Below are 25,267 nucleotides of genomic sequence, written 5' to 3' on the forward strand. Positions count from 1 at the left end.
TTGTGTTACATTAATGTGAACTCTCCATTTAAAAAATTGCTGGTAAAAAGAAACAAATTTCTGAATGATCACAGTTGATAAAACATGCATTTTCAAATATCAAAGCACAGCCAGAGCTATTTAAATGCTAGCATGTGAAAACAGTGCAACATTCCAAGTATCTGTGGTGTCTCCATTCCAGCTCAGTTTAAAATAATAAGCAGCATGCTACGATGAACTATCCCATCAAGTGATACGACAGGGGCCTGATGAGGGAAAGGTAATAGACCATAGCAAAGGAATCATCCTCACTCAAGCATAACAATATTAATCTCAAGCATAATAAAATCAATTAGGGGCACATACAAACACAGTGTTTTAAAAATAAAATTGGAAGGAAGGCAAGTGATTTTGTTAAATAGAAAACATAGCAAATACTAATCAATCCTATGGGGCTGGTTTGATGAGACCACAAGGAAATCCAAAAGCTATAACCACAAATGTAAGGTATTCTTGGTTTCTTAACATCATTTTCCAAGGTCCAGCAAAATATTTGTGACCTAAAACAGATGGCCTGGGAGATCCAGCAAAGGATGCAGCCTTCAGAGTTGTCATCCTAATCTATGGCTTAACAATTCAAAGTCCACCCAGCTGGCAGCAAAGCCCCAGGAAAGATTACTGAGGTGAGACAGGCCTTTCACTGAAAGAAGCATTGCAGGAGACTTCCACAAATAGGATTTGTAATAGACAAAAGTGTTGTTGGCTCCATTCCACATCACACCATCCTGATGGGTCTTGCCATTGCACAAGCTTGAAAAGCTATATTCTAGAAGAAGACCTCTGGAAAAAGACCAAATGCTCCAAAAACTTAGTGTAGAGGATTTATTTCAAACTTCAAATTTATAGTGCCATCTCCTTCATTTGGAAAGAGGAAAGTGTTATAGCACAGTGACAGGAAGTTTCACCTATCATAGTATCTTGTTTGAAAGTATTTAGGAGAGTAGACTTTTATGACTATCTTCAACCTGAACAGTTCACAAACACATTTCCAGCCCAAACAACACTCCCAACACTATCCAAGATAACAGCAACTGCACTGTACAATTTATGTAACTTCAAAGTAACTGCATTTCCCATAGCACACTGCTGAACATTATCAAACAATATTTGGTAACGAATCACACAAAAAACATAATTCACCAAATGAAATAGGTGTTGATAAATTTCATAGAGAAAAGAGAGATAATAATTCCTCATATGCACATATTTTGTGATAGTTTGATTGGTTTAGTTGAATGGATTTAGTGATAGAATTTCAGAGTTTCAGCCTTGTGGTGGAGCAATTTGAATTAGGAATAACAAAGGGACCAGAATTTGAAGATTGCAAGTATCTCAAAGGCTTGTGGGCTTGGAGATAGTTGCTAAGAAAAGAAACCGAGAAGTTGTGAAGATATGTGAAAGCAGTAATAAGTGCTTGGAAAAACTGACTCAACCCCACTTAGAAAGGCTGTCTCAATGCAAATAAGTGATTATGTGTCTGAAGAAAACAGTGGAATGGTAGAGCTGGCAGTGTCAGTTCAAACATAAGTGCTGAAGAAGACACTTAACCTGGAGAATTTGGGGATAAATGATCATACAGTTGGGAAGGGCTGAGTAGCTACTGATTTGGGCTATTACAGTTGCTTACGCAGATCCTTGTGTTCGAATTGACCTCCTAGCCTCATTAGCATGCAACAACAAGATACAAACAGTAATAGTCTGCTAATAAAGCCTGTTTGAGATCCAAGATTTGAAGTTTAACAGAAACCAGAAGCATTAGATTCAGTTGTCATTGAAAACCCCATATCCTAGCCACCAATTCCATCCCTCTTCCTAGCATCATGTTGTCTTGAGGTTGGAATCTCACATGATCCTCAGATAAGCTATCAACTACCTATCTGCAATAAAATATGAATCACGTATTGCCATTTTCATCATAATTACTGAGTCTCTCATTATATAGTCTCATCTTGCATTGTTATCTTCTTTCATGACTGTTAACTCATGACATTCCCATTCCAATGAATTCCTTGATAGCTTCTCTTAATCTTCATAGACTGAACCAATACTTTGCTACCTGTGCCTTAATTTATACTAGGCACATTAAATCATTGTCTGTGTCTCATTGACCTCATTGACTTCCAGGGAAGTAATAATTAATTTTTAAAATTTACATCCTTATTTTCAAATCACTCATCATTTTCTAGATTTGCAGTCTCCTAGACTCCTCAGATGACAAAAATCCACCAAATCTAGCCTTGTGATCATTAAAGTTTTAATTACATTAACATTGACTGTGTCTTCAGTGCTTGAGGACCAATGACAGGCAATCCCCTAACTGACCTTTCTATCTCCCATCCTTAAGACCATAAGACATAGCAACAGGATTAAGCTATTAGGCGGATCAAGTCTACTCTGCCATTCGATCATGGCTGATTTACTATTCATCTCAACCCCATTCTCTTGCCTTCTCCCCATTACAATTGATGCCCTTACTAATCAAGAACATATCAACCTCTGCTTTAAATAAACCTAATGACTTGGCCTCCACAGCTGTCTAGAACATAGAAAACCTACAGCACAATACAGGCCCTTCAGCCCACAAAGTTGTGCTGAACATGTCCCTACCTTAGAAATTACTAGGCTTACCTATAACCCTCTATTTTTCTAAGCTCCATGTACCTGTCTAAAAGACTCTTAAAAGATCCTATCGTATCCGCCTCCACCAACTTTGCCGGCAGCCCATTCCATGCACTCAACACTCTCTAAGTAAAAAAACTTACCCCTGACATCTCCTCTGTACCTACTCCCCAGCACCTTAAACCTGTTTCCCCTTGTGGCAACCATTTCAGCCCTGGGGAAAAAGCCTCTGACTATTTACATGATCAATGCCTCCCATCATCTTGTACACCTCTATCGGGTCACTTCTCATGCTCCCACGCTCCAAGGAGAAAAGGCCTAGTTCACTCAACCTATTCTCATAAAGCATGCTCCCCAATCCAGGCACCATCCTTGTAAATCTCCTCTGCACCCTTTCAATGGCTTCCAAATCCTTCCTGTATTGAGGTGACCAGAACTGAGCACAGTACTCCAAGTGGGGTCTGACCAGGGTCCTATATAGCTGCAACATTACCTCTTGGCTCCTAAATTAAATTCCATAATTAATGAAGGCCAATACACCCTATGGCTTCTTAACCACAGAGTCAACTTGTGCAGCTGCTTTGAGTGTCCTATGGACTCGGACCCCAAGATCCCTCTGATCCTCCACACTGCCAAGGGTCTTACGATTAATACTATATTCTGCCATTATATTTGACCTGCCAAAATGATCCACTTCACACTTATCTGGGTTGAACTCCATCTGCCACTTCTCAGCCCAATTTTGCATCCTATCAATGTCCCGCTGTAACCTTTGACAGCCCTCCACACTATCTACAACACCTCCAACCATTGTGTCATCAGCAAACATACTTCCCCATCCAGGTCATTTATAAAAATCATGAAGAGTAAGGGTCCCAGAACAGATCCCTGAGGCACCCCACTGGTGATTGACCTCCATGCAGAATATGACCCGTCTACAACCACTCTTTGCCTTCTGTGGGCAAGCCGGTTCTGGATCCACAAAGCAATGTCCCTTTAGATCCCATACCTCTTTACTTTCTCAATAAGCCTTGCATGGGATACCTTATCAAATGCCTTGCTGAAATCCATACACATTACATCTACTGCCCTTCCTTCATCAATGAATTTTTTTGAGGATGTGACTAAACACAATCAGGCTCATAAGGCACGACCTGCCCTTGACAAAGCCATGCTGACTACTCCTAATCATATTATATCTCTCCAAATGTTCATAAACCCTGCCTCTCAGGATCTTCTCCATCAACTTGCCAACCACTGAGGTAAGACTCATTGGTCTATAATTTTCTGGGCTATCTCTACTCCCTTTCTTGAATAAAGGAACAACATCCACAAACATCCAACCGTCTGGAACTTCTCCCATCCCATCATCGCTACAGGCAGAACAATCTCCTCCCTCGCCTCCCACAGTAGCCTGGGGTATATCTCATCCAGTCCCAGCAACTTATCCAACTTGATGCTTTCCAAAAGCTCCAGCACATCCTCTTTCTTAATATCTACATGCTTAAGCTTTTCAGTCTGCTCAAAGTTATCACTACAATCACTAAGATCCTTTTCCATAGTGAATGCTGAAGTATTCATTAAATACCTCTGCTATTTTCTCCGGTTCCATACACACTTACCCACTGTCACACTTGATAGGTCCTATTACTTCACGTCTTATCCTCTTAGTCTTCACATACTTATAGAATGCCTTGGGGTTTGCCTTAATTCTGCCCGCCAAGGCCTTCTCATGGCCCCTTCTGGCTCTCCTACTTTCCTCCTTAAGCTCCTTCCCAGTAGCCTTATAATCTTCCAGATCCCTAACATTACCTAACTCTCTGAACCTTTTGTAAGCTTTTCTTTTCTTCTTGACTAGATTTATTACAGCCTTTGTACACCATGATTACTGTACCCTACCGTAACTTCCCTGTCTCATTGGAACGTACCTATACATTCCAATGGGACCCTCATATATGACCCTTCTATTAAATTTGTAAAGACTTGGAGGCCATTTATTCAATATTTTCACATGATGTAATTTGACCCTGTTCGAATCCTATTTTTTTTTTCTGGTTCTGATTTTATATACGTAGAGAGGATCGGAGTTGGGGACACTGATGATTTTTTGTCTTTTCTTAGACATTATAATCAGCCATGTTTTTTTTTCTTTTCTTTTTTTTCTCTACTAGTTCGTGGTTAGTTTGTTAGATTAGTTCTTGTTTTTTTTGGGGTAATATATATATATTTTTTCTTTTTCTCTTTTTTTTCTTTTTTTGTTTTTTTTATATTGACATACCTAGTTTTTTCTTTGTCTTGTATGATTTGGGAAGACTTAACTACATTGTAGTTATTGCTTATGTATCCTTTTGTCCTCATTTTAGATTTTGTAATTCTGTAATCCCAATAACTATGTATCATTCTTATTATGTTGATATTAATAAAAAGATTGAAAAAGAAAAGGAACATACCCATACAGAACTCTACACAAATATCCTCTGAATATTTGTCACATTTCATCCGTATTTTCCGAGAACATCTGTTTCCAATTTAAGCCTCCAATTTCCTGCCTGATAGCCTCATAATTCCCCTTACTCCAGTTAAACACTTTTCTAACTTGTCTGTTCCTATCTCTCTCCAATGCTATTGTAAAGGAGATAGAATTTGATCACTATCTCCAAAATGCTCACCCACTGAGAGACCTGACACCTGACCAGGTTCATTTCCCAATACCAGATCAAGTACAGCCTCTCCTCTTGTAGGCTTATCTACATACTGTGTCAAGAAACCTTCCTGAATACACCTAACGAACTCCACTGCATCTAAACCCCTTGCTCTAGGGAGATGCCAATCGATATTTGGGAAATAAAAATCTTTCATCACAACAACTCATATTATTACACCTTTCCAGGATCTGTTTCCCTATTTGCTCCTCGATATCCCTGTTACTACTGCGTGGCCTATAAAAAACACCCAGTAAAGTTATTGACCCCTTTCTATTCCTAACCTCCACCCACAGAGACTCCATAGACAATCCCTCCATGGCGTCCACCTTTTCTGCAGCCATGACACTATCTCTGATCAACAGTGCCACGCCCCCACCTCATTTGTCACCCTTCCTGTTTTTTCTGAGACATCAAAAACCTGGCACTTGAAGTAACCATTCCTGTCCCTGAGCCAAGTCTCTGTAATGCCCAACACATTATATCTCTAAGTACTGATCCACGCTCTAAGCTAAACCGCTTTGTTCACAATACTCCTTGTGTTAAAATAGACACATCTCAAGCCTTCTGTCTGAGCGCGTCCCTTCTCTATCACCGGCCTATCCTCCCTCTTGCACTGTCTACAAGCTTTCTCTATTTGTGAGCTAAACTCCTTTTCCCCAGTCTCTTCAGTTCGGTTCCCACCCCAACAATTCTAGTTTAAACTCTCCCCAGTAGCCTTAGAAAACCTCCTCGCCAGGATATTGGTCCCCCTGGGATTCAAGTGCAACCCATCACACCTGCCCCAAAAGAGGTCCCAATGATCCAGAAATCTGAATCACTGCTCCAATCCCTCAGCCACGCATTTATCCTCCACCTCATCCTATTCCTATTCTCACTGTTGCGTGGCACAGGCAATAATCCCTTTGCGGTCTTGCTTCTCAACTTCCTTCCTAACTCCCTGTAGTCATTTTTCAGAACCTCTTACTTTTTCCTACCTATGTCAGTGGTACCAAAATGTACCATGACCTCTAGCTGTTCTCCCTCTCACTGCAGGATATCTTAGACATGATCTGAAATATCCCGGACCCTGGCACCTGGGAGGCAAACTACCATCTGAGTTTCCTTCCTGCGTCCACATAATCGCCTGTCTGACCCCCTAACTATAGAGTCCCCTATCACTACTGCCTTCCTCTTCCCTTCCCTCCCCTTCTGAGCCACAGGGCCAGACTCTGTGCCAGAGGCACGGCCACTGCCGCTTCCCCCAGGTAGGCTATTCCCCCCCGCCAACAGTACTCAAACAGGAGTACTTATTGTCAAGAGGTTCAGCCACAGGGGTATTCTCTAGGACCTGACTCTTCCCCTTCCCCCTCCTGAATGTCTGTAACAATAAGTTCCACAGACTCACCTGTCTATTCCTCCTCATCTCTGTTCTAAGTGGATGTCCATCTTTGCCCTCTGGTGCTAAAGTCCCCCATTATTGGGAAATATCCTCTCCATGTCCACTCTGTCTGTGTCTAGGCCTTTTAATATTTGATAGGTTTCAATGAAATCACATTTATTCTAAATTTCAGCAAGTACAATTCCAGAATCATCAAGCAGTCACATGTTAACCCCTTCATTCTCGGGATCATATTCATGAACGTTCTCTGGGCCCTCTCCAATGCCTTCAATCTCTTCTTTGATAAGGGATCCAAAGCTGCTCACAATACTCTAAATACAGTCTATTCCCACTCTCTGACTCCTTCTTCTGACCATGCTAATATCTTTTTGTAATACCAGGGGCTCTTAAATTGCTCAGCAGCCTCATGTGTGGTATCTTGTCATATCCTTCTGAAACTCCAAATAAACAACATCCACTGACTCTCCATTGTCTGTCCCACCTTTAATTCTTTCAGAGATTCCTTAAGATGTTTTCAGGCAGGATTTTCCCTTAAGGAAACCACACTGACCTTTGCCTGTTTTATCAAGTGTCCCTACATACCCTGAAACCTCATCCTCAGTAATGGACTCTAACATCTTGCCAAACACCAATGTCAGGGTAACTGGCCTATAATTTCATGTCTTTTGTCTCCTTCTCTTCTTAAAAGGGTGGAGTGACATTTGTAATTCCATTTTATTTAGTGATGCTGCTGTGAAATGTAACAATGTTTAATGAAAGATATAGGTAAAAGTTGTTGCTGTTCTTTATGAGATAGTAGATAAGGTCTCTACAAAACTGCAGCAGCTTTTGAATAGGTCATGAAATTATCAGAAAGACCAGGACATACATAATCCAGAAGAAGGTTGGGTTTGGGTAAGTAATTAAAGCAAGAAAAATTGGTTAGGATGTAGTTCTAGCTGATGGTGGAAGACATGGTGGTGAGAAGTGACAGCCAACTGCATTCTCCAGTTCTTTGAATGCAAGAGGCATTCAGGCAAGTTCATTTTTCAATGATGATACCTTTAACAGGTGCCACAAGATTAGCGATGCAACACCTGCCCACAGTATATGCACTTCTTGCCTACCTTAGAGGATTAAGAGGCTTATAATAGCTGAAAGATCAGCACAACTGTGTCAAAATCCTAGAAGAACATTTTCAAATTTCTGCTGGAAAAATGATTGGTTATAGATAAGTGTCAGTTTAAAAGGACAGACAAATTGAGAACAGGTATGTTTTTGATAATGCATTGCATACAAAAGCCACAGGAATAAGACTGAAAAGAGACAGATTTGGAAGTTAAGAGCTAATTAAGAACATAGTCCGACAGCTTTATAAAAATAAAACGCTACAGAGGCTTTATTCAACAAGATAATTTTTGGAAAGCATTAACAAAGACCACTCAATTCAGTGAATCATACTTCATTTAAAACAGATAAAATGGCTGCTTAAAATTGATAATTCTACTGTTCTTTCATCTCTCGGAGTCTGTGCAAGATGTGATATTTATCTTCTAACCAGCTAGAAGGTCATCACTTATGTGGAATACTCCTGCAGCCTCCCTGTATATGTAGGTGAGGCTTTGATGAATCACATAAATATTGATTGAAAATTAAACAATTAACTAATTTCCATGTGATTCACAAGCCATGGTGGGCATTGACTGCTATGTATATAATTAACTCAGTCCCTGAGAAGTGAAACAGATATGTGGTGTTTATGAATTAGGAAACTATGGCAGTAAGCTTTTGATTAGTTATCAACATGAACTTTCATGTTGCTATCTCATGTTGAATCAATAGACAGCGGTTCCGAAGTCAATTAATGCAAAACAAGTCATTGGAGTCAGGTTCTGGATCCAAAGTAACTTGGTTTTAAGACAGATAGTAGCAGCAGAAAGAAATCCAAATAGAAGCTTCCTTTCCACCAACTTCTGCTCCAATGAGAACCGCAGGTTATTGCTTTAAGGTAACCACCTCAATAACTGACTCAAGGTTGGTGTTGGCACAAATAAACACCTGCCTCAGTAACGACCTGGATCTGCTTCAATTTGCCTACAAACAACAAACAACAGGTCAACACTCTGCTCTGAACCATGTGGACCACAGGAACACGTATATCACCTACTGTTCAATGATTCCAGTTTGGCATTCCACACTATCATCCCATTCAAACTTATCAAGACCTGTACCTCCCTCTGCAACCGGGTCCTCGATGTCCCCGTCAGCAGATCTCAATCAGTGTGGGTAAGTAACAACATTTCTCCTTACTGAGCATCAATACAGGCACACCTCAATACAAACCTGACAGTGTGGCAAGGACACAGCTCCAATGTCATATACAAATTCACCAAAACTACTGTTGTTGGACAACTCATAAATACTGATGAGCCAGCTATCGGAGTGAGACAAGACACATAGTTGAATGGTGTGGCAACAGCAACTGCTCTTTAAATGTCAGTAAAACTAAAGAGCTAATGGTTGATTTCAAGAAGGGAAAGACGGGTGAAGATGTGCCAGTCTACATTGGTAAATTGGCAATGGAGAGGGTCAACAGCTTTAAATTCCTATGAGCTGACATAGTGGATAACCAGTCCTGGGCCAGGCAGAGAAGCAGTCACAAGGAAGGCACACCAGCATCTAAACTTCCTTAGGAGGTTAAGTAGGTTGGCATGTTCCCAGTACATCACGGGCACATCCCACCCCACTATCCAAAGCATCTACAGGAGGTGCTTCCTCAAAATGGCATCACCTATGATCCCCATCATCCAGGCCATGCCATCTTCCTGCAGACAGGAGGGTTCGAAGTCTGAGATCCCACCTCGCCAGGTTCATTTTAATCTTTTGGTTCTTGAACTAACATGCGCAATTAGTGATTCTCTCAGTATAGCAACACCGTGACAATTTATTCAATACAAGAATCTCTACAAGATATTCAATCTTGTATAATGTTTTTCCCTAGTGATTTTTCTGTGTCTGATGCACTTGTCAGGAAGTTTATCATTGCCTTTGTGCATAGAACATAGAACACTACAGCACAGTACAGGCCCTTTGGCCCACAGTGTTTTGCTCACCTTTTAACCTAATCTAAGATCAATCTGAACCTTCCCTCCCATATTGCCATCCATGTGCCTGTTTAAGAGTCTCTTAAATGTCCCTGGCAAAGCATTCCACAGCCTCACCTCCCTCTGTGTAAGGAAACTACCTCTGACATCCCCCTCGACTTTCCTCCAATCACCTGAAAAATGTTCTGGTAAATCTCCTCCTAAGAGACAGAATTTGCAGACTACCTTGTCTATATGCCCTTGTCATTTCACATACCTCATCCACATCCCCTCTTAACCTCTTCTGCTCCAGGGAGAAGAGACGCAGCCTCTCCTCATAACTGATCTGTTCTGTGCCAGGCTGCATCCTGGTGAGCCTCCATTGCACCTGCAACAGCACCCTGGGGTGGGGCAGGCAGCTGAGGAGGTGTAACCTGGCTCCGGGGAGAAAGGGTTGTGCCACGCACACAGGAAATGACCGCTTGAGTGACACACCTCTGAGACTCTGTCTGTGCTCGGATACAGCAATAAACTCAACTGTGACTTTGGCAAGATTTTCAGATCTTTCTTGGGGCACAACTGGGCTTCATGCTTATCCAATTACTTTCACTTTGCAGCTCTTTCCTTTAGCTCTCAACATGCAAAATTCTACTGAAAATTCTCAGAATCATGGAATGAAGATCATGAAGATGGAATTAAAGGCAAACATTATGCTGTCCTGTTGAAACTCGCAGATGCTACAGGAATCAGATTTTGTCTCTTTTTCTAATAACCAGTTGGATTTCTTAACCGTTTTTACATTTCAAATTTTATGCTGATTTCATTAAAAAAATTCTTGTCACTAATCTGGTTTTTTGAATTCCCAGACTGGCTACTGCCTCAAATTTCATACATCTGTATTCAAATCATTCTGTACACTTTATTCAATGTGTAATGACTCACCTCTAACTATGATATGCATGAGGCAGAAGCTACTTCTGTTGCTCGATGAAATGCAAGTACTTGGGCTGCAAAATGTATCCAGACACCTATAGTGTGTCTTTGAAGCTCACTCAAGGGCTCTGACCATACTAGGCCTGTAGGAAGAACTTTTCTTTGTCATAGGGGTTAATTCTGCAAAGGTTGTTCTGCCATAGGTAGTTTTAAAGAATTGCCATAAAGAATTTCTCTAAAATCAGACACAATCACTTCCACTATTCCAGTTGGAGATATTGAAGCTAAATTTAGATACACTAAGGGCTTGTTTAATGACCATTCAGAACAATCTATTCACCAAGTTGTCATATGACCTCAGGTAATTTAAAATACTCAGATTTGCATTCACATAGCCTTGCAGAGATGGGAACAGTGCTCACGGTGGCAAAAAAAATGTGAAAGACTATTCAGAACATTGTACAAGAGCAATTAGTGCCACTCAATTACTTTCACTTTTCAGCTCTTTCCCTTAGTTCTATAAATAAACATATACACAGTCTTTTGAAAGTTAGCACTTAGTCTGTCTGTACCATCCTTCCAGCAATGCATACCAGATCATTACAATTCCTCCAATGATGCTCTCTGCTTTCCCTGGCTCTTTGACCTTATCTTAAATCTGTTTCCTTTTTAAAAAGTTATTCAAGGCTGAGGGCTCTTCATACTTGTTTAAGATAAGAGCATACTTTTAATAGTCCACGTTTACAGCAGGTGATTAAACTGGATCTCAGGTTAAAAAATCTTCAGCTTTCAGTGCACATCTAACAGCACAAGGACAGGTTGGCAATTAATGAAATATTAACCTCAGTTTCAATCAGTATCAAATTAATTCAAGAGGGGATAAATGGAGGCAACTCACCACAGAAACATTAAAACATTCTGGAAAATGGCTTTCATTCTCTGTTGCTCCAGACAATCACATGATACAGAAGTACTCTGGTTCTGAAATATGGCCTCACTAACTTCAGTGCAAGCACCCATAGATATATGTGTACTCCATCATGTGAAGAGACAACACACAAGTTGATTTTCAACCTTTAGAAACCTACATGAAAAATATACAGTACTTTGCTAAGCCTTCACCTCAAATACAGTGTACAGTTCTGGAATCATGAAGATGAAACAGATCCCATTGACATTGGAATAGATCAAGCGATCTAACTCCCAGTTTCACAGGAAAAGATGAGGAAGAGTTAAAAAGGTACTTGTAAGTTCCAGTATCAATTCCTTTCGACAACAGTAGGTAGCTTTTTTTTTTAATTGAGGTTGGATGGAAAAGACAGAATTGGTAATTGAGCTAAAATTAAATTCATTTCAGAAGCAGTTTCGTGCTGCACCAGATATTTGGAAGAGTTGATATTGTACAGGAAAAGGAGCCTTCTTCCTTCAAATACACTACTTAAAGAATTACAAGGCTGAACATTGCAACAGAAGGTGTGATTTAAATACATCAATGTCACAAAATCTGGTTCAATGTTACACATTTTGCAAGTACTACTGATGCAAAATTGTTTCTAAATTAATGTTTGATGCAAATGCAAACCTGGCGTGGGCCATGTGGCAAGCATTTTGGTGAGGGTATTATTATGCGTGGCAGTAAAACAACAATACAGAGTGGGAAAATCACAAGCTTAATCAGTGTGTACCCACAGTTAAACCAATATATAACAAAGAATATTTGCAAACAACAGGATTCTTCACTCTGGCATCCAACTCAACTATTAATAACAGCTATGCTACCAACTACTGTATGGGACATTGTGAGCAGCGAGCCCACGCCCACTGCAGTCCCATCATCATGCACTAAAAAAAAGTACAGCCACACATGAACACAATCCAGCTTGTTTTCCACTGAGTGAATACTGGAGAGCAGCACTGACAGGAGGGGTTAGCTCCCGAGCCAGCCTGGACACCATGCCACACCACCTCCCACATCTCCTCCCTGGGTGGCTGCAACAGGTGACTCTGTAGCATAAATCCCTGGCCCACACTATAACCAAGGCCACAGTGTCGTTCTGCCATTGGTCTCGATGGCGAACCAGTGCATCGAACTTGGAATATTCCACATAACCAATGACCAAAAGGGTTCTGCAATGGAAAACCTACAGCCCTTCAGCCCACAATGTTGTGCCAAACATGTACTTATGAGGGGTGATTGATAAGTTCATGGCCTAAGGTAGAAGGAGTCAGTTTTAGAAAACCTAGCAATTTATTCATCAACATAGTCCCCTCCTACATTTGCACATCTAGTCCAGCGGTTGTGGAGCATACGGATCCTGGACCTCCAGAAAGTGTCCACAGATGGGCGATTGATAAGCTTGTGGCCTAAGGTAGAAGGAGATGAGTTATACAGCTCTCGTTACATGCACATGCAGTTCAACTCTTTGATTATGCAGTAAGTTTGAAGTTAATAACTCATCAGAGGTGATTGATGAGTTGAGAGTTAGGGGGCAAAAGTTTAAGGGTAACACAAGGGGAAATTTCTTTACTCAGAGTGTGGTAGCTGTGTGGAACGAGCTTCCAGTAGAAGTGGTAGATGCAGGTTCGGTATTGTCATTGGATAGGTATATGGACAGGAAAGGAATGGAGGGTTATGGGCTGAGTGCAGGTCAATGGGACTAGGTGAGAGTAAGCGTTCGGCAAGGACTAGAAGGGCTGAGATAGCCTGTTTCTGTGCTGTAATTGTTATATGGTTATATGATTGATAAGTTTGTGGCCTAAAGTAGAAGGAGATGAGTTACTAATCTTAAACTTTCCGCATAATCACTCAAAGAGTTGACTTGCATGTACATGTAGCTAGAGCTGTATAACTCATCTCCTTCTACCCTAGGCCACAAACTTATCAATGGGCCCCCCAACCTCTGCTGTGGACACTTTCTGGAGGTCCAACATCTATATGCTTCATGACCGCTGGACTAAGTATGTAAATGTAGGAGGGGAATATGTTGAAAAATAAATGTGCTAGGTTTTCTAAAATTGACTCCTTCTACCTTAGGCCACGAACTTATCAATTACCCCTTGTACTTTAGTAATTACCTAGGGCTACCCATAGCCCTCTATTTTGCTAACCTCCATGTACTTATCCAGGAGTCTCTTAAAAAACTCTGTTGTGTCCGCCTCCACCACTGTTGCCGGCAGGCCATTCCACTCACTCACCACTCTCTGCATAAAAAACTTACCCTGGACATCTCCTCTGTACCTACTTCCCAGCACCTTAATACTGTGCCCTCTCGTGCTAGCCATTTCAGACCTGGGAAAAAGCACCTGACTATACGCACAATCAATGCCTCTCATCATCTTATACACCTCTATCAGGTCACCTCTCATTGTTCATCACTCCAAGGAGAAAAGGACAAGTTCACTCAACCTATTCTCATAAGGCATGCTCCCCAATCCAGGCAACATCCTTGTAAATCTCCTCTGCACCCTTTCTATAGTTACCACATCTTTCCAGTAGTGAGGTGACCAGAACTGAGCACAGTACTCCAAGTGGGGTCTGACCAGGGTCCTATATAGCTGTAACAATACCTCTTGGCTCTTGAACTCAATCCCAGCTTTGAGTCTCCTATGGACTTGGACACCAAGATCCCTCTGATCCTCCACACAGCCAAGAGTCTTAATACTATTAATACTATATTCTGCCATTGTATTTGACCTACCAAAATGAACCACCTCACACTTAACTGGGTTGAATGCCATCTGCCACTTCTCAGACTAGTTTTGCATCCTATTCATGACAAGCTGTAATCTCTGACAGCCCTCCACACTATCCACAACACCCCCAACCTTTGTGTCATCAGTAAATTTACTAACACATCCCTCCACTTTCACATCCAGGTCATTTATAAAAATCACAAAGAGTAAGGGTCCCAGAACAGATCCTTGAGGCACACCAGTGGTCACTGACCTCCATGCAGAATTTGACCCATCTACAACCACTCTTTGCTTTCTATGGGAAAGCCAGTTCTTGATCCACAAGGCAAGGTCCCCTTGGATCCCATGCCTCCTTACTTTCTCAATAAACCTTGCATGGGGTACCTTGTCAAATGCCTTGCTGAAATCCATATACACTACATCTACTGCTCTACCTTCATCAGTGTGTTCAGTCACATCCTCGAAAAAGTCAATTTAGCTGGTAAGGCATGAACTGCCTTTGACAAAACCATGCTGGCTATTCCTAATCATATTATGTCTCTCTAAATGTTCATAAATTCTGCCTCTCAGGATCTTCTCCATCAGCTTATCAACCACTGAAGTAAGGCAACTTGCACTTGCAGCAATTGTTGGGTGACACACCACCTTCATGCAGCAGCTCTGATGGCTTCATCACTGGGTGACAGAAGCAGGCTACATGGTATACAACAAGTCCCGCTCTACTGCTAATCAACAGCTTGCTAGTGAGGTAGGCTTGCAGCACTTATGTTTCCAATAACCAGCAGTGTCCTTTGATTGTAAAAATGGACGTATAGGACAAACAATTTCACTTTCAGTCGGACCCAGAGAGGCTTCTGTGTCTGAGTGCAGTGCTATTTTACCTGTAATCTACTAGAATATCCTAATTTATTCTCTATCTATTCATCATCAAGAAAATAATTAGACATACAATTCATAATATTAAGTGCTATATTAGCAAAATACACTACAGTCAAATGGAGATAACCATTTGTTATAAAGTATGCATGCTCCTGCAATTATGGATTAGTTGCACTCTCAATATATAAATCACTCTGAAATAATGAAATACTTCCATGTTTACCAGTCAATTGTAAAGAACTAATGTTTTAATAGCACAGTCAGTAAAAAGTTCCTTCTAATTTTCCAAAACACAAGACACAGACCATACTTATGATTCTGAATTTATCTATGTTCACTCACTGCAAACTCACAAACCTTCATTATTTTCCTTTCAAATTCTATTCTAATTTTTCACAACTATATTCTGATGTACATTAATTCTGATAACATGGAATGTATGCAGAACATCTGTTACCATGTTTCACAAGTATGAAATCTCGGCTTCAATCCCCAGCATCTCTATGCTGATGACTGTGAATTTCAAGGGGTTAGCACAACGCTTTACAGTGGAGGTGACAAGGGTTCAATCCCTGCCACTGCCTGTAAGGAATTTGTACGTGCTCTCGGCAACTGTGTTTCGTTTCCTCTGGGTGCTCCAGTTTCTGGTTGATAGGTCAATTGGTCATTGTAAATTGTCCTATGATTAGACTAGGATTATAGTGGGGGATTATTGGGCGGCATGGCTCGAAGGGCTGGAAAGGCCTATTCTGAGCTGTATGTCAATAAACAAACAATCTTTGATGTAAAATAATGGGATTGACATTTTGTTCAATGTTTTCACATTGGGCTCTTTTTAAAAAATAGCACAGGACAATTGGAATAATAAGGAAAAAAATATCAGATATAGTATCCTGTACACCCTTTCTCTACTACTTAAGTAGATTATAGCAGCTTGTATTTCAAATTCAAAAGCCTACTTTTGCTCCATTGAAACTTTTACCTAAAGCAAAACCTATTAATTTCAATACTGAAAGCTTCAGTACCTTATGTTGAGGAGAAAAATAATTTCAATTTTCTACCATCGTTTTTATGATGTGTGCTGTTATTTTCTCTTCCTGAATAGCCTAGCTCTAATTTGAACACCTTTATTCTCAATTCTCCCACCAGAATAGTTCTTCTGTTTCAAATCTTTACCACAGTTCAAGTACACTGCATAGCCAATCTAGTTTATTCAAGACAACACAAATCAGCTTTATGTAACCTAACTTAGTGATTTAAATTTCGTGTTATTCCAGTGTATTAGCTTCCTACAAGGGTAATCGACCTTTCCAGTATGGTGTCCAAAACTTAATGCAGCAGTCCAGATGGCCTGACTAAGTCAATACAGAGCAACTCTTCTCCATCGTTTTCCAACCCCCTTACAGCAGCTTTGTGTTAATAGTACCTGCTGCTGATAGGTTTCCAGTCGCATCCGCTTTGCTGCTTTCCGGCTTTCGCTCTCACATGCAGCAGCTAGAATATTCTCCGCCATTGCTGAGGTCAGGTGAGGTGGGGTAGGCCGTGGCTACAGAGAAGAAAATGATTTACAAGTTGAACATTGCTACTTAAGATCACTCAAGCCAAAATTATTATGAGACACTGAAACAGACCTGCTGAATCATGAGTCCTGTTTATAAAAAATGATCTCTGTACACAAGATGAATCATTCCTTTCATTTCCTTTACAGCAAACTTAATCTTGTTAAAACACTGAGCACTATAAACAGATGTCACATGCACATTTCTCAGAAATCATATGGTCACAACAAAATGCATTTAATTAAACAGGACTCTATGATCTTAGGAATAAGACATGGGTTCCCTTAATTCACAACTAAAATTAAGTATTCGCCAAACATGTCTGTGTTGTAGTCCAGAGTATCCATTTCATTCTGAAGGGTGAAAGGTACTGGCATGAGATCAAATTTTAAAATTATGACATGTAATTTTTAAGTAGATGCTTGCCAAAATAGTTCATGTTAATATTTACAAGCTTTAATAAAAATGTGACATCCAAATATATTTGCAGAGAACTATATAGATGGCAAATCAGAGACCGTTTGTAGAATTTTCACTGAAATGGTTTCAGCTCAACACCAATATATTTATCATGAAAATTACAAAACCAGCGTTCTGTTGATTGACCACTATACTTACAGTAGGAAAATTACATTGATTGAAGTTGCTTTCTGAATTCATGACATACATGAACCAGATGCCACATTGTTTTACTTTAATAGAGACTTTAAGTTGCTTTAAAAGAATTAGTTATAAGTTTAATATATTAAGAAGACAGAATGTATGCACAGTTGATTTTGGTTAATTGGATCATTGGTTAATCAGGAAAGCTGTTTACTTGGGACAATTCTCAAAGAACAAAAACTAATTGAGAAAATAGCTGGGATTCCTTTTGTTTATTTGGGACACTATGCCACAGAACTGGGACAGGAAACTGCTGCCAAGCAGTTTCTAACTACTGTCGGTCACGTGCATTTGACACTACACCATACTTAGAGCAAACACTTTGTAAGTAGCATCAGTCACATATGTTGGTGTTCAAAAAGCAGTGATTTTTCCCACTGATCGTTGCCGAGAAAAAAAGCAGCAAGATAATTCGGAACATTCAAGCTCGGAGATGCCAAAAACTGTCAGAAGTGAAAATTAAATGATTTCACTATTTCAACAAGTTAAGAATTTCAAAGAATTAGGTATCAACAACATCTTGAATGTTACAATGAAAATAAAGATTTGGAGGATTTAATCATCAAAAGCATTGTCTGGCAGCAGTCCATTATCTACACTAGGTGACGGCACTGATTTTGTTCACTTACAGTCAATGAAAAGAACACATCAGCATACACTAGATGAATTCCTCCATTGATAACTACTAGGAATTCACACACAGATTTATAGTATTGTAGAGGTATTGGTAGTTGCTGTGTAATTAATATTTCAGTGCTATTTGATTAATATTGTAAATATATAATTTAAGCATTCTCTACATAATACATGTAAAAGTACAAAAGTACATTCCAAGGAATAAAGTCAATCTTTCCTTATCACGCAGATCCTCTGGACCCAACAAAATCCTGGTAAATTTTCTCTGTACTCTTTCAACCTTATTTACATCTTTCCTGTAGATAGGTGACCAAAACTGCACACAACACTCCGAATTAGGCCTCACGAATATCTTATGTAACTTCAACATAACATATATTCTCCTGTACTCAATACTTTGATTTAAGAAGGTCAATGTGCAAAAACCTTTCCTTATGGCCTTATTACCCTGTGATGCACTTTCAATGACTTATGGACATGTATTCCCAGATCCCTTGGTTCTATGCATTCTTCAGTGCACTACCATTCACTGTGTAAGACCTACCCTGGCTGGTCCTATCGAAGTGCAACACATCACACTTGTAACGTTTTATCTATTTCCATGAAACTTTGATGAATTAGGATAGCCACTTAATTGGGCCAATATGTACTGGCTGCGATATGCCCCAATTAACCAGAATCTCCCCATGTTTTTCTTTTGATTAGTTTCTGGAGTTACAAAACATAACATTGTGAAGAGGAAGTTTTCAATGAACCCGAGATGACTACCTAACTACTGAAATGCAGTGAGATGTTCAAGTTATCAAAAAAGTGGGGCAAGAAATGTCTGAGTTAAAAAAAAGCAGAGCATGTGCTTCTTCGGGAAGGGACAGACATGGCTGAATTAAAAAAAGCTACAAAAAGTACAAAGTCATGGGTTCAAAAACAGTGAGTACTGAGCGACTATAAGAATAAATTTAAAATAAAGCAGAAATAACTGGCTACAACAGGAAGATAGATGTATTCAATTGGACAAGGGATAACTGGTTCATGTATACTGAGTGAATTGAAGAGTTTTTTGAAGCAAACAAAATAGCCAGTGAGAAGCAAATGCCAGTTTTACTGAGTGCATTGGTTGGAAGAGCATATAGTTTGCTTATAAGTTCGACTGCTCCAAGCAAACCAGCTGAAGTGAGCTTCGCTGACATTCTGAAAGTAATGTAGGAACATTTAGAACTGAAACCACTGTTCAGTGCAGAATGCTTTACGTAAGTGGAATCAAAAAGAAGGGAAGTCTATTTCAGTATATGTAGCTGAATGGAAGAAATTGTCTGAACATATTTAGTTCATTGATTGGCTTAATGATGCACTGAGAGATTGTTTAGTTTGTGGAATCGTACAAGAAAACATTCAAAAACAGCTCCTAATGGAAGCACAACTTACATTTAAAAGAACAGTTGAAATAACTGTATCAATGGAAACAGCAGACAAAGATGTAATTGGCTTGCAGTCAGGAATGAATGTAAGCATGAACAAAATTGCAATGCTTAAACAGAAACCAACCTGACCAAACAAATTGTGTTACCGTTGTGCATGGGCTCAAATACACCAGACCAATTCAGATATCAAGGCAAAAGTTGCAGAAAATGCAAGAAAGCAGGACATATACAAAAAGCGTATAGTATAGACAAAAGCAAATGCATGGCACAGGGAACAGAGGATGATAAAAAGTCTACTCCTGCTGAAAGATGTCAGCCCAAAACTTTGACTGTACTCTTTTCCACAGATGCTGCCTGGCCTGCTGAGTTCCTGTAGCATTTTGTGTGTGTTGCTTAGATTTGAGAGATAATGAGTTCATCTTTATTATACAAGAGGTATGCTCAAAAGTTTTATAACAGCAGGATAGAAACTGTCCTTGAGCCTGGTGGTATGTGTTTTCAGTGTTTTGCATCTTCTGCTCAATGGAAGGGGGTGCTGGTAGAAGAAAAAAAATCAGGGTAGGAAGGGTCTTTGATTATAGAACCATAGAACATTACAGTACAGAAACAAGCCTTATGGCCCTTCTTGGCTGTGCCAAACCATTTTTCTGCCTAGTCTCACTGACCTGCACCTGGACCATATCCCTCCATACCCCTCTCATCCATGTATCTGTCCAAGTTTTTCTTAAAAGTTAAAAATGATCCCACATTTACAACTTCATCTGGCAGCTCATTCCACACTCCCACCACTCTCTGTGTGAAGAAGCCCCCCCCCCAATGTTCCCTTTAAACTTTTGCCCACACACACTTAACCCATGTCCTCTGGGTTTTTTTCTCCCCTAGCCTCAGTGGAAAAAGCCTGCTTGTATTCACTCTATCTATATCCATAATAATTTTATATACCTCTATCAAATCTCCCCTCACCCTTCTACGCTCCAGGGAATAAAGTCCTAACCTATTCAACCTTTCTCTGTAACTCAGTTTCTCAAGTCCCAGCAACATCCTTGTAAACCTTTCCTGCACTCTTTCAACCTTATGAACATCCTTCCTGTAATTCGGTGACCAAAACTGCACTAATACTCCAAATTCAGCCTCACCAATGCCTTATACAACCTCACCATAACATTCCAACTCTTATACTCAATACTTTGATTTATAAAGGCCAATGTACCAAAAGCTCTCTTTACTACCCTATCTACCTGTGATGCCACTTTTAGGGAATTTTGTATCTGTATTCCCAGATCCCTCTGTTCTACTGCACTCCTCAGTGCCCTACCATTTACCTTGCATGTGTTACCTTGGTTTGTCCTTCCAAAGTGCAATACCTCACACGTGTCTGTATTAAACTCCATCTGCCATTTTTCAGCTTATTTTCCCAGGGTCCAGATCCCTCTGTAAGCTTTGAAAACCTTCCTCACTGTCCACTACACCTCCAATCTTTGTATCATCAGCAAATTTGCTGATCCAGTTTACCACATTATCATCCAGATCATTGATATAGATGACAAATAACAATGGACCCAGCACTGAACCCTGTAGCACACCACTAGTCACAGGACTCCACTCAGAGAAGCAAATCTCCACTACCACTCTCTGACTTCTCCCATTGAGCCAATGTCTAATCCAATTTACTACCTCTCCATGTATACCTAGCGACTGAATCTTCTTAACAAACCTCCCATGCAGGACCTTGTCAAAGGCCTTACTGAAGTCCATGTAGACAAAATCCACTGCCTTCTCTTCATCCACTTTCCTTGTAACCTCATCGAAAAAGTCTAATAGATTTGTTAAGTACGACCTACTATGCACAAAGCCGTGTTGACTCTCCCTAATAAGTCCCTGTCTGTTTAAATACTTGTTGATCCTATCTCTTAGTACTTCTTCCAACAATTTACCTACTACCGATGTCAAACTTACCAGCCTATAATTTCCCAGATTACTCTTAGAGCCATTTTTAAACAATGGAACAATATGAGCTATCCTCCAATCCTTCGGCACCTCACTCGTAGATAACAACATTTTAAATATATCTGCCAGGGCCCCTGCAATTTCAACACTAGTCTCCTTCAGGGTCCGAGGGAATACCCTGTCAGGTCCTGGGGATTTATCTACTCTGATTTGCATCAAGATAGCAAGCACCTCCTCCTCTTCAATCTGTATAGGCTCCATGACCTCACTGCTTGTTTGCCTTATTTCCATTGAGTCCATGCCAGTTTCCTTAGTAAATACAGACACAAGAAAACCCATTTAAGATCTCCCCCATTTCTTTTGGTTCCATACATAGCTGACCACTTTGATCTTCAAGAGGACCAATTTTATCCCTTACTATTCTTTTCCTCTTAATATACCTGTAGAAGTTCTTTGGATTATCCTTCATCTTGACTGCCAAAGCTACCTCATGTCTTCCTTTAGCCCTCCTGATTTCTTTCTTAAGCTTTTTTGTTGCTCTTTTTATACTCAACTGCCGTATTTGCTCCCTGTTTCCTATGCATGTCATACATCTCTTTTTTTTTTCATCAGAGTTCCAATATCCCTAGAGAACCAAGGTTCCTAATTCTTATTCACTTGGCCTTTGATCCTGACAGGATCATGTAAACTTTGCATTCTCAAAATTTCTCCTTTGAATGCCACCCACTTACCAACAACATCCACGCTGGAGAACAACCTGTCCCAATCCACACTTTTTAGATCCTTTCTCATTTCTTCAAATTTGGCCTTTTTCCAGATTAGAACCTCAACCTGAGGACCAGATCTATCTTGATCCATGATCAAGTTGAAACTAATGGTGTTATGATCACTGAAACCAAAGTGTTCCCCCTACATACACTTCTGTCACCTGTCCTAACTCGTTTCCCAATAGGAGATCTAATATTGCATCCTCTCTAGTCGGTACCTCTACATATTGATTTAAAAAACTTTCCTGTACACATTTTATAAACTCTAACCCATCTAGACCTTTAACAGTATGGGAGTCCCAATCAATATGTGGAAAATTAAAATCCCCTACTATCACAACTTTATGTTTCCTGCCGTTGTCTGCTATCTCTCTGCAGATTTGCTTCTCCAATTCTCGCTGACAATTGGGTGGTCTATAATACAACCCCATTAATGTGGTCATACCTTTCCTGTTTCTCAGCTCCACCCATACGGCCTCGGTAAACAAGCCCTGTAAATTGTCCTGCCTGAGCACTGCTGTAACATTTTCCCTGACTAGCAATGCCACCCTACCACCCTACATTCCTTTGCCTCTATCACGTCTGAAACATCAGAACCCTGGAACATTGAGCTGCTAGTCCTGCCCCTCCTGTAGCCAAGTTTCACTAATGGCTACAATGTCATAATTCTACGTGTCAATCCACGTCCTCAACTTGTCAGCCTTCCCCACAATACTCCTCACATTGAAATAGACACACCTCAGAAGATTATTACCACCATATACAACCCTTCTATTTGTGACTACACATGAAACTTTAACATCATTTATTTTCACCTCTGCTCCACGATCTACTCTCGCACTCTGGTTCGCACCCTGCAAATCTAGTTTAAACCTCCCCCACCACCAATAGCACTAACAAATCTCCCTGCAAGGTTATTGGTCCCCTTGTAGTTCAGGTTTAACCCGTCTCTCTTGTACAGGTCTCACCTGCCCCAGAAGAGGTCCCAATGATCCTGAAATCTGAAACCCTGCCCCCTACACCAGTTCCTCAGCCACGTGTTCATCCTCCAGAGCATCCTACTCTTACCCTCACTGGCACGTGGCACAGGCAGCAATCCTGAGATTACCACCCTTGAGGTCCTGCTTTTTAACTTCCTACCAAGCTCTCTATACTCACTCTTCAGGACCTCCTCACTCTTTCTTCCTACGTCATTGGTACCGATGTGTACCATGACATCTGGCTGCTCACCCTCCCACTTCAAAATGCTGTGCACGCGATCAGAGACATCCCTGTCCCTGGCAGCTGGGAGGTAACAAACCATCTGGGAGTTTCTGTCGCGGCCACAGAACCTCCTGTCTGTACCTCTAACTATTAAGTCCCCTATCACTACTGCTCTCCTCTTCCACCCCCCTCCGTTCTGCACTGCAGAACCAGACTCAGTGCCAGAGATCCGGCTTCTGCAGCTTGTCCCAGGTAAGTTGTCCTCCCCAACAGTATCCAAAATCAGTATACTTGTTGAGGGGAATGGCCACAGGGGAGCCCTGCTCTGCATGCCCTTTCCCCTTCCCTCGCCTGACGGTAACCCAATTAACTGTGCTGCTCCTTTGGCGTAACCACCTCCCTGAAACTACTATCTATAAACTCCTCATTCTCCTGAATGACCCAGAGGTCATCTGGCACCTGGTCCAGTTCCCTAACGCTGATTTTTTGGAGTTGCAGCTGGATGCACTTCTTGCAGGTGTCATTGTCAGGGAAACCGGAGGTCTCCCTGACTTCCCAGATCCTGCAAGAAGAGCATTCCAACATCCTGCCTGGCATTCTCTCTACTCTAAATGAACAAAACAAAACTTACCGGAACCTACCCTCGTCTCTGCCTGTTTACGCCGATGCCTGTTGAGCCAAAGCTGTCCCACTCTGATTCAGTCCACTCTGACAATGGCCGCTGTATGTGGCTGTCTTTTTTTTAAACCTTTGGCGCGCTATGTAACCCACCTGCGCAATCTAGCTTCTTTTCCCCGATCAGTTGAAAAAAATGGCTTCTCTCTGAAATGCCTTTAGTCCTTCACTCTCCATCTCTTGCTTTGATTTGAAAGGTTTCGATTATGTTGGCTGCTTTCCCGACACAGAGGAAAAGAATCCATTTGCAGATTCAGAAAGAGCAGAAATCTGCATGCTGCTGATGAAGAATCTGATAATGATAGGAGTGACACAGGACTGAGTAGCTTTGAGATTTACAGTGTGAAAACTAAAAAGAGACAAGCAATATGGCTTACACCAGAAGTGAACAGAAAATTAATTACAATAGACAATAGACAATAAACAATAGGTGCAGAAGTGGACCATTCGGCCCCTCGAGTCTGCACTGCCATTCTGAGATCATGACTGATCATTCACTATCAATACCCAGTCCCTGCCTTGTCCCCATATCCCTTGATTCCCCTATCCATCAGATATCAATCCAGCTTCTTCTTGAAAGCATCCAGAGAATTGGCCTCCACCGTCTTCTGAGGCAGTGCATTCCACGCCTCCACAACTCTCTGGGAGAAGAAGCTCTTCCTCAACTCTGTTTTAAATAACTGACCTCTTATTCTCAATCCATGCCCTCTGGTACTGGACTCTCCCAACATCTGGAACATATTTCCTGCCTCAATCCTATCAAATCCTTTAATTATCTTAAACGTTTCAATCAGATCCCCTCTCAATCTCCTCAATTCCAGCGTGTACAAGCCCAATCTCTCCACGTAAGACAGCCCTGCCATCCCAGGAATCAACCTAGTGAATCTACGCTAATTAAAACAGAATTGGACACTGGCTTGGCTGTTTCAGTCATTGCACAAAATGAGTTTGAATGGCATTTCAAAGATACTGAAATGATGCCTCCAGATACCCAACAAAGAACTTGGACTGGAGAAAAGATAACTCCTGTGGGAATGACATTTGTAACACTGAAATGCAACAACCTATAAGCCACATTGGGCTTGTAGATG

At 40.8% G+C, this 25,267-nt stretch overlaps 1 protein-coding gene across 5 annotated transcripts in view; it reads right to left on the reverse strand.

Moving 5' to 3' along the window:
• The window catches only part of LOC132399855 (nucleolar protein 4-like), a 338,547-nt gene that overhangs the window by 32,254 nt on the left and 281,026 nt on the right, over positions 1-25,267 (reverse strand). For all 5 annotated transcript variants that reach the window (XM_059980691.1, XM_059980692.1, XM_059980690.1 and 2 more), the window contains one exon: positions 16,735-16,854. In XM_059980691.1, coding sequence (XP_059836674.1) covers positions 16,735-16,854 — 120 coding nt within the window. The remainder of the gene's footprint in view (positions 1-16,734; positions 16,855-25,267) is intronic.

The sequence above is a fragment of the Hypanus sabinus genome, chromosome 9, assembly GCF_030144855.1.
Source record: "Hypanus sabinus isolate sHypSab1 chromosome 9, sHypSab1.hap1, whole genome shotgun sequence".
NCBI lineage: Eukaryota > Metazoa > Chordata > Chondrichthyes > Myliobatiformes > Dasyatidae > Hypanus > Hypanus sabinus.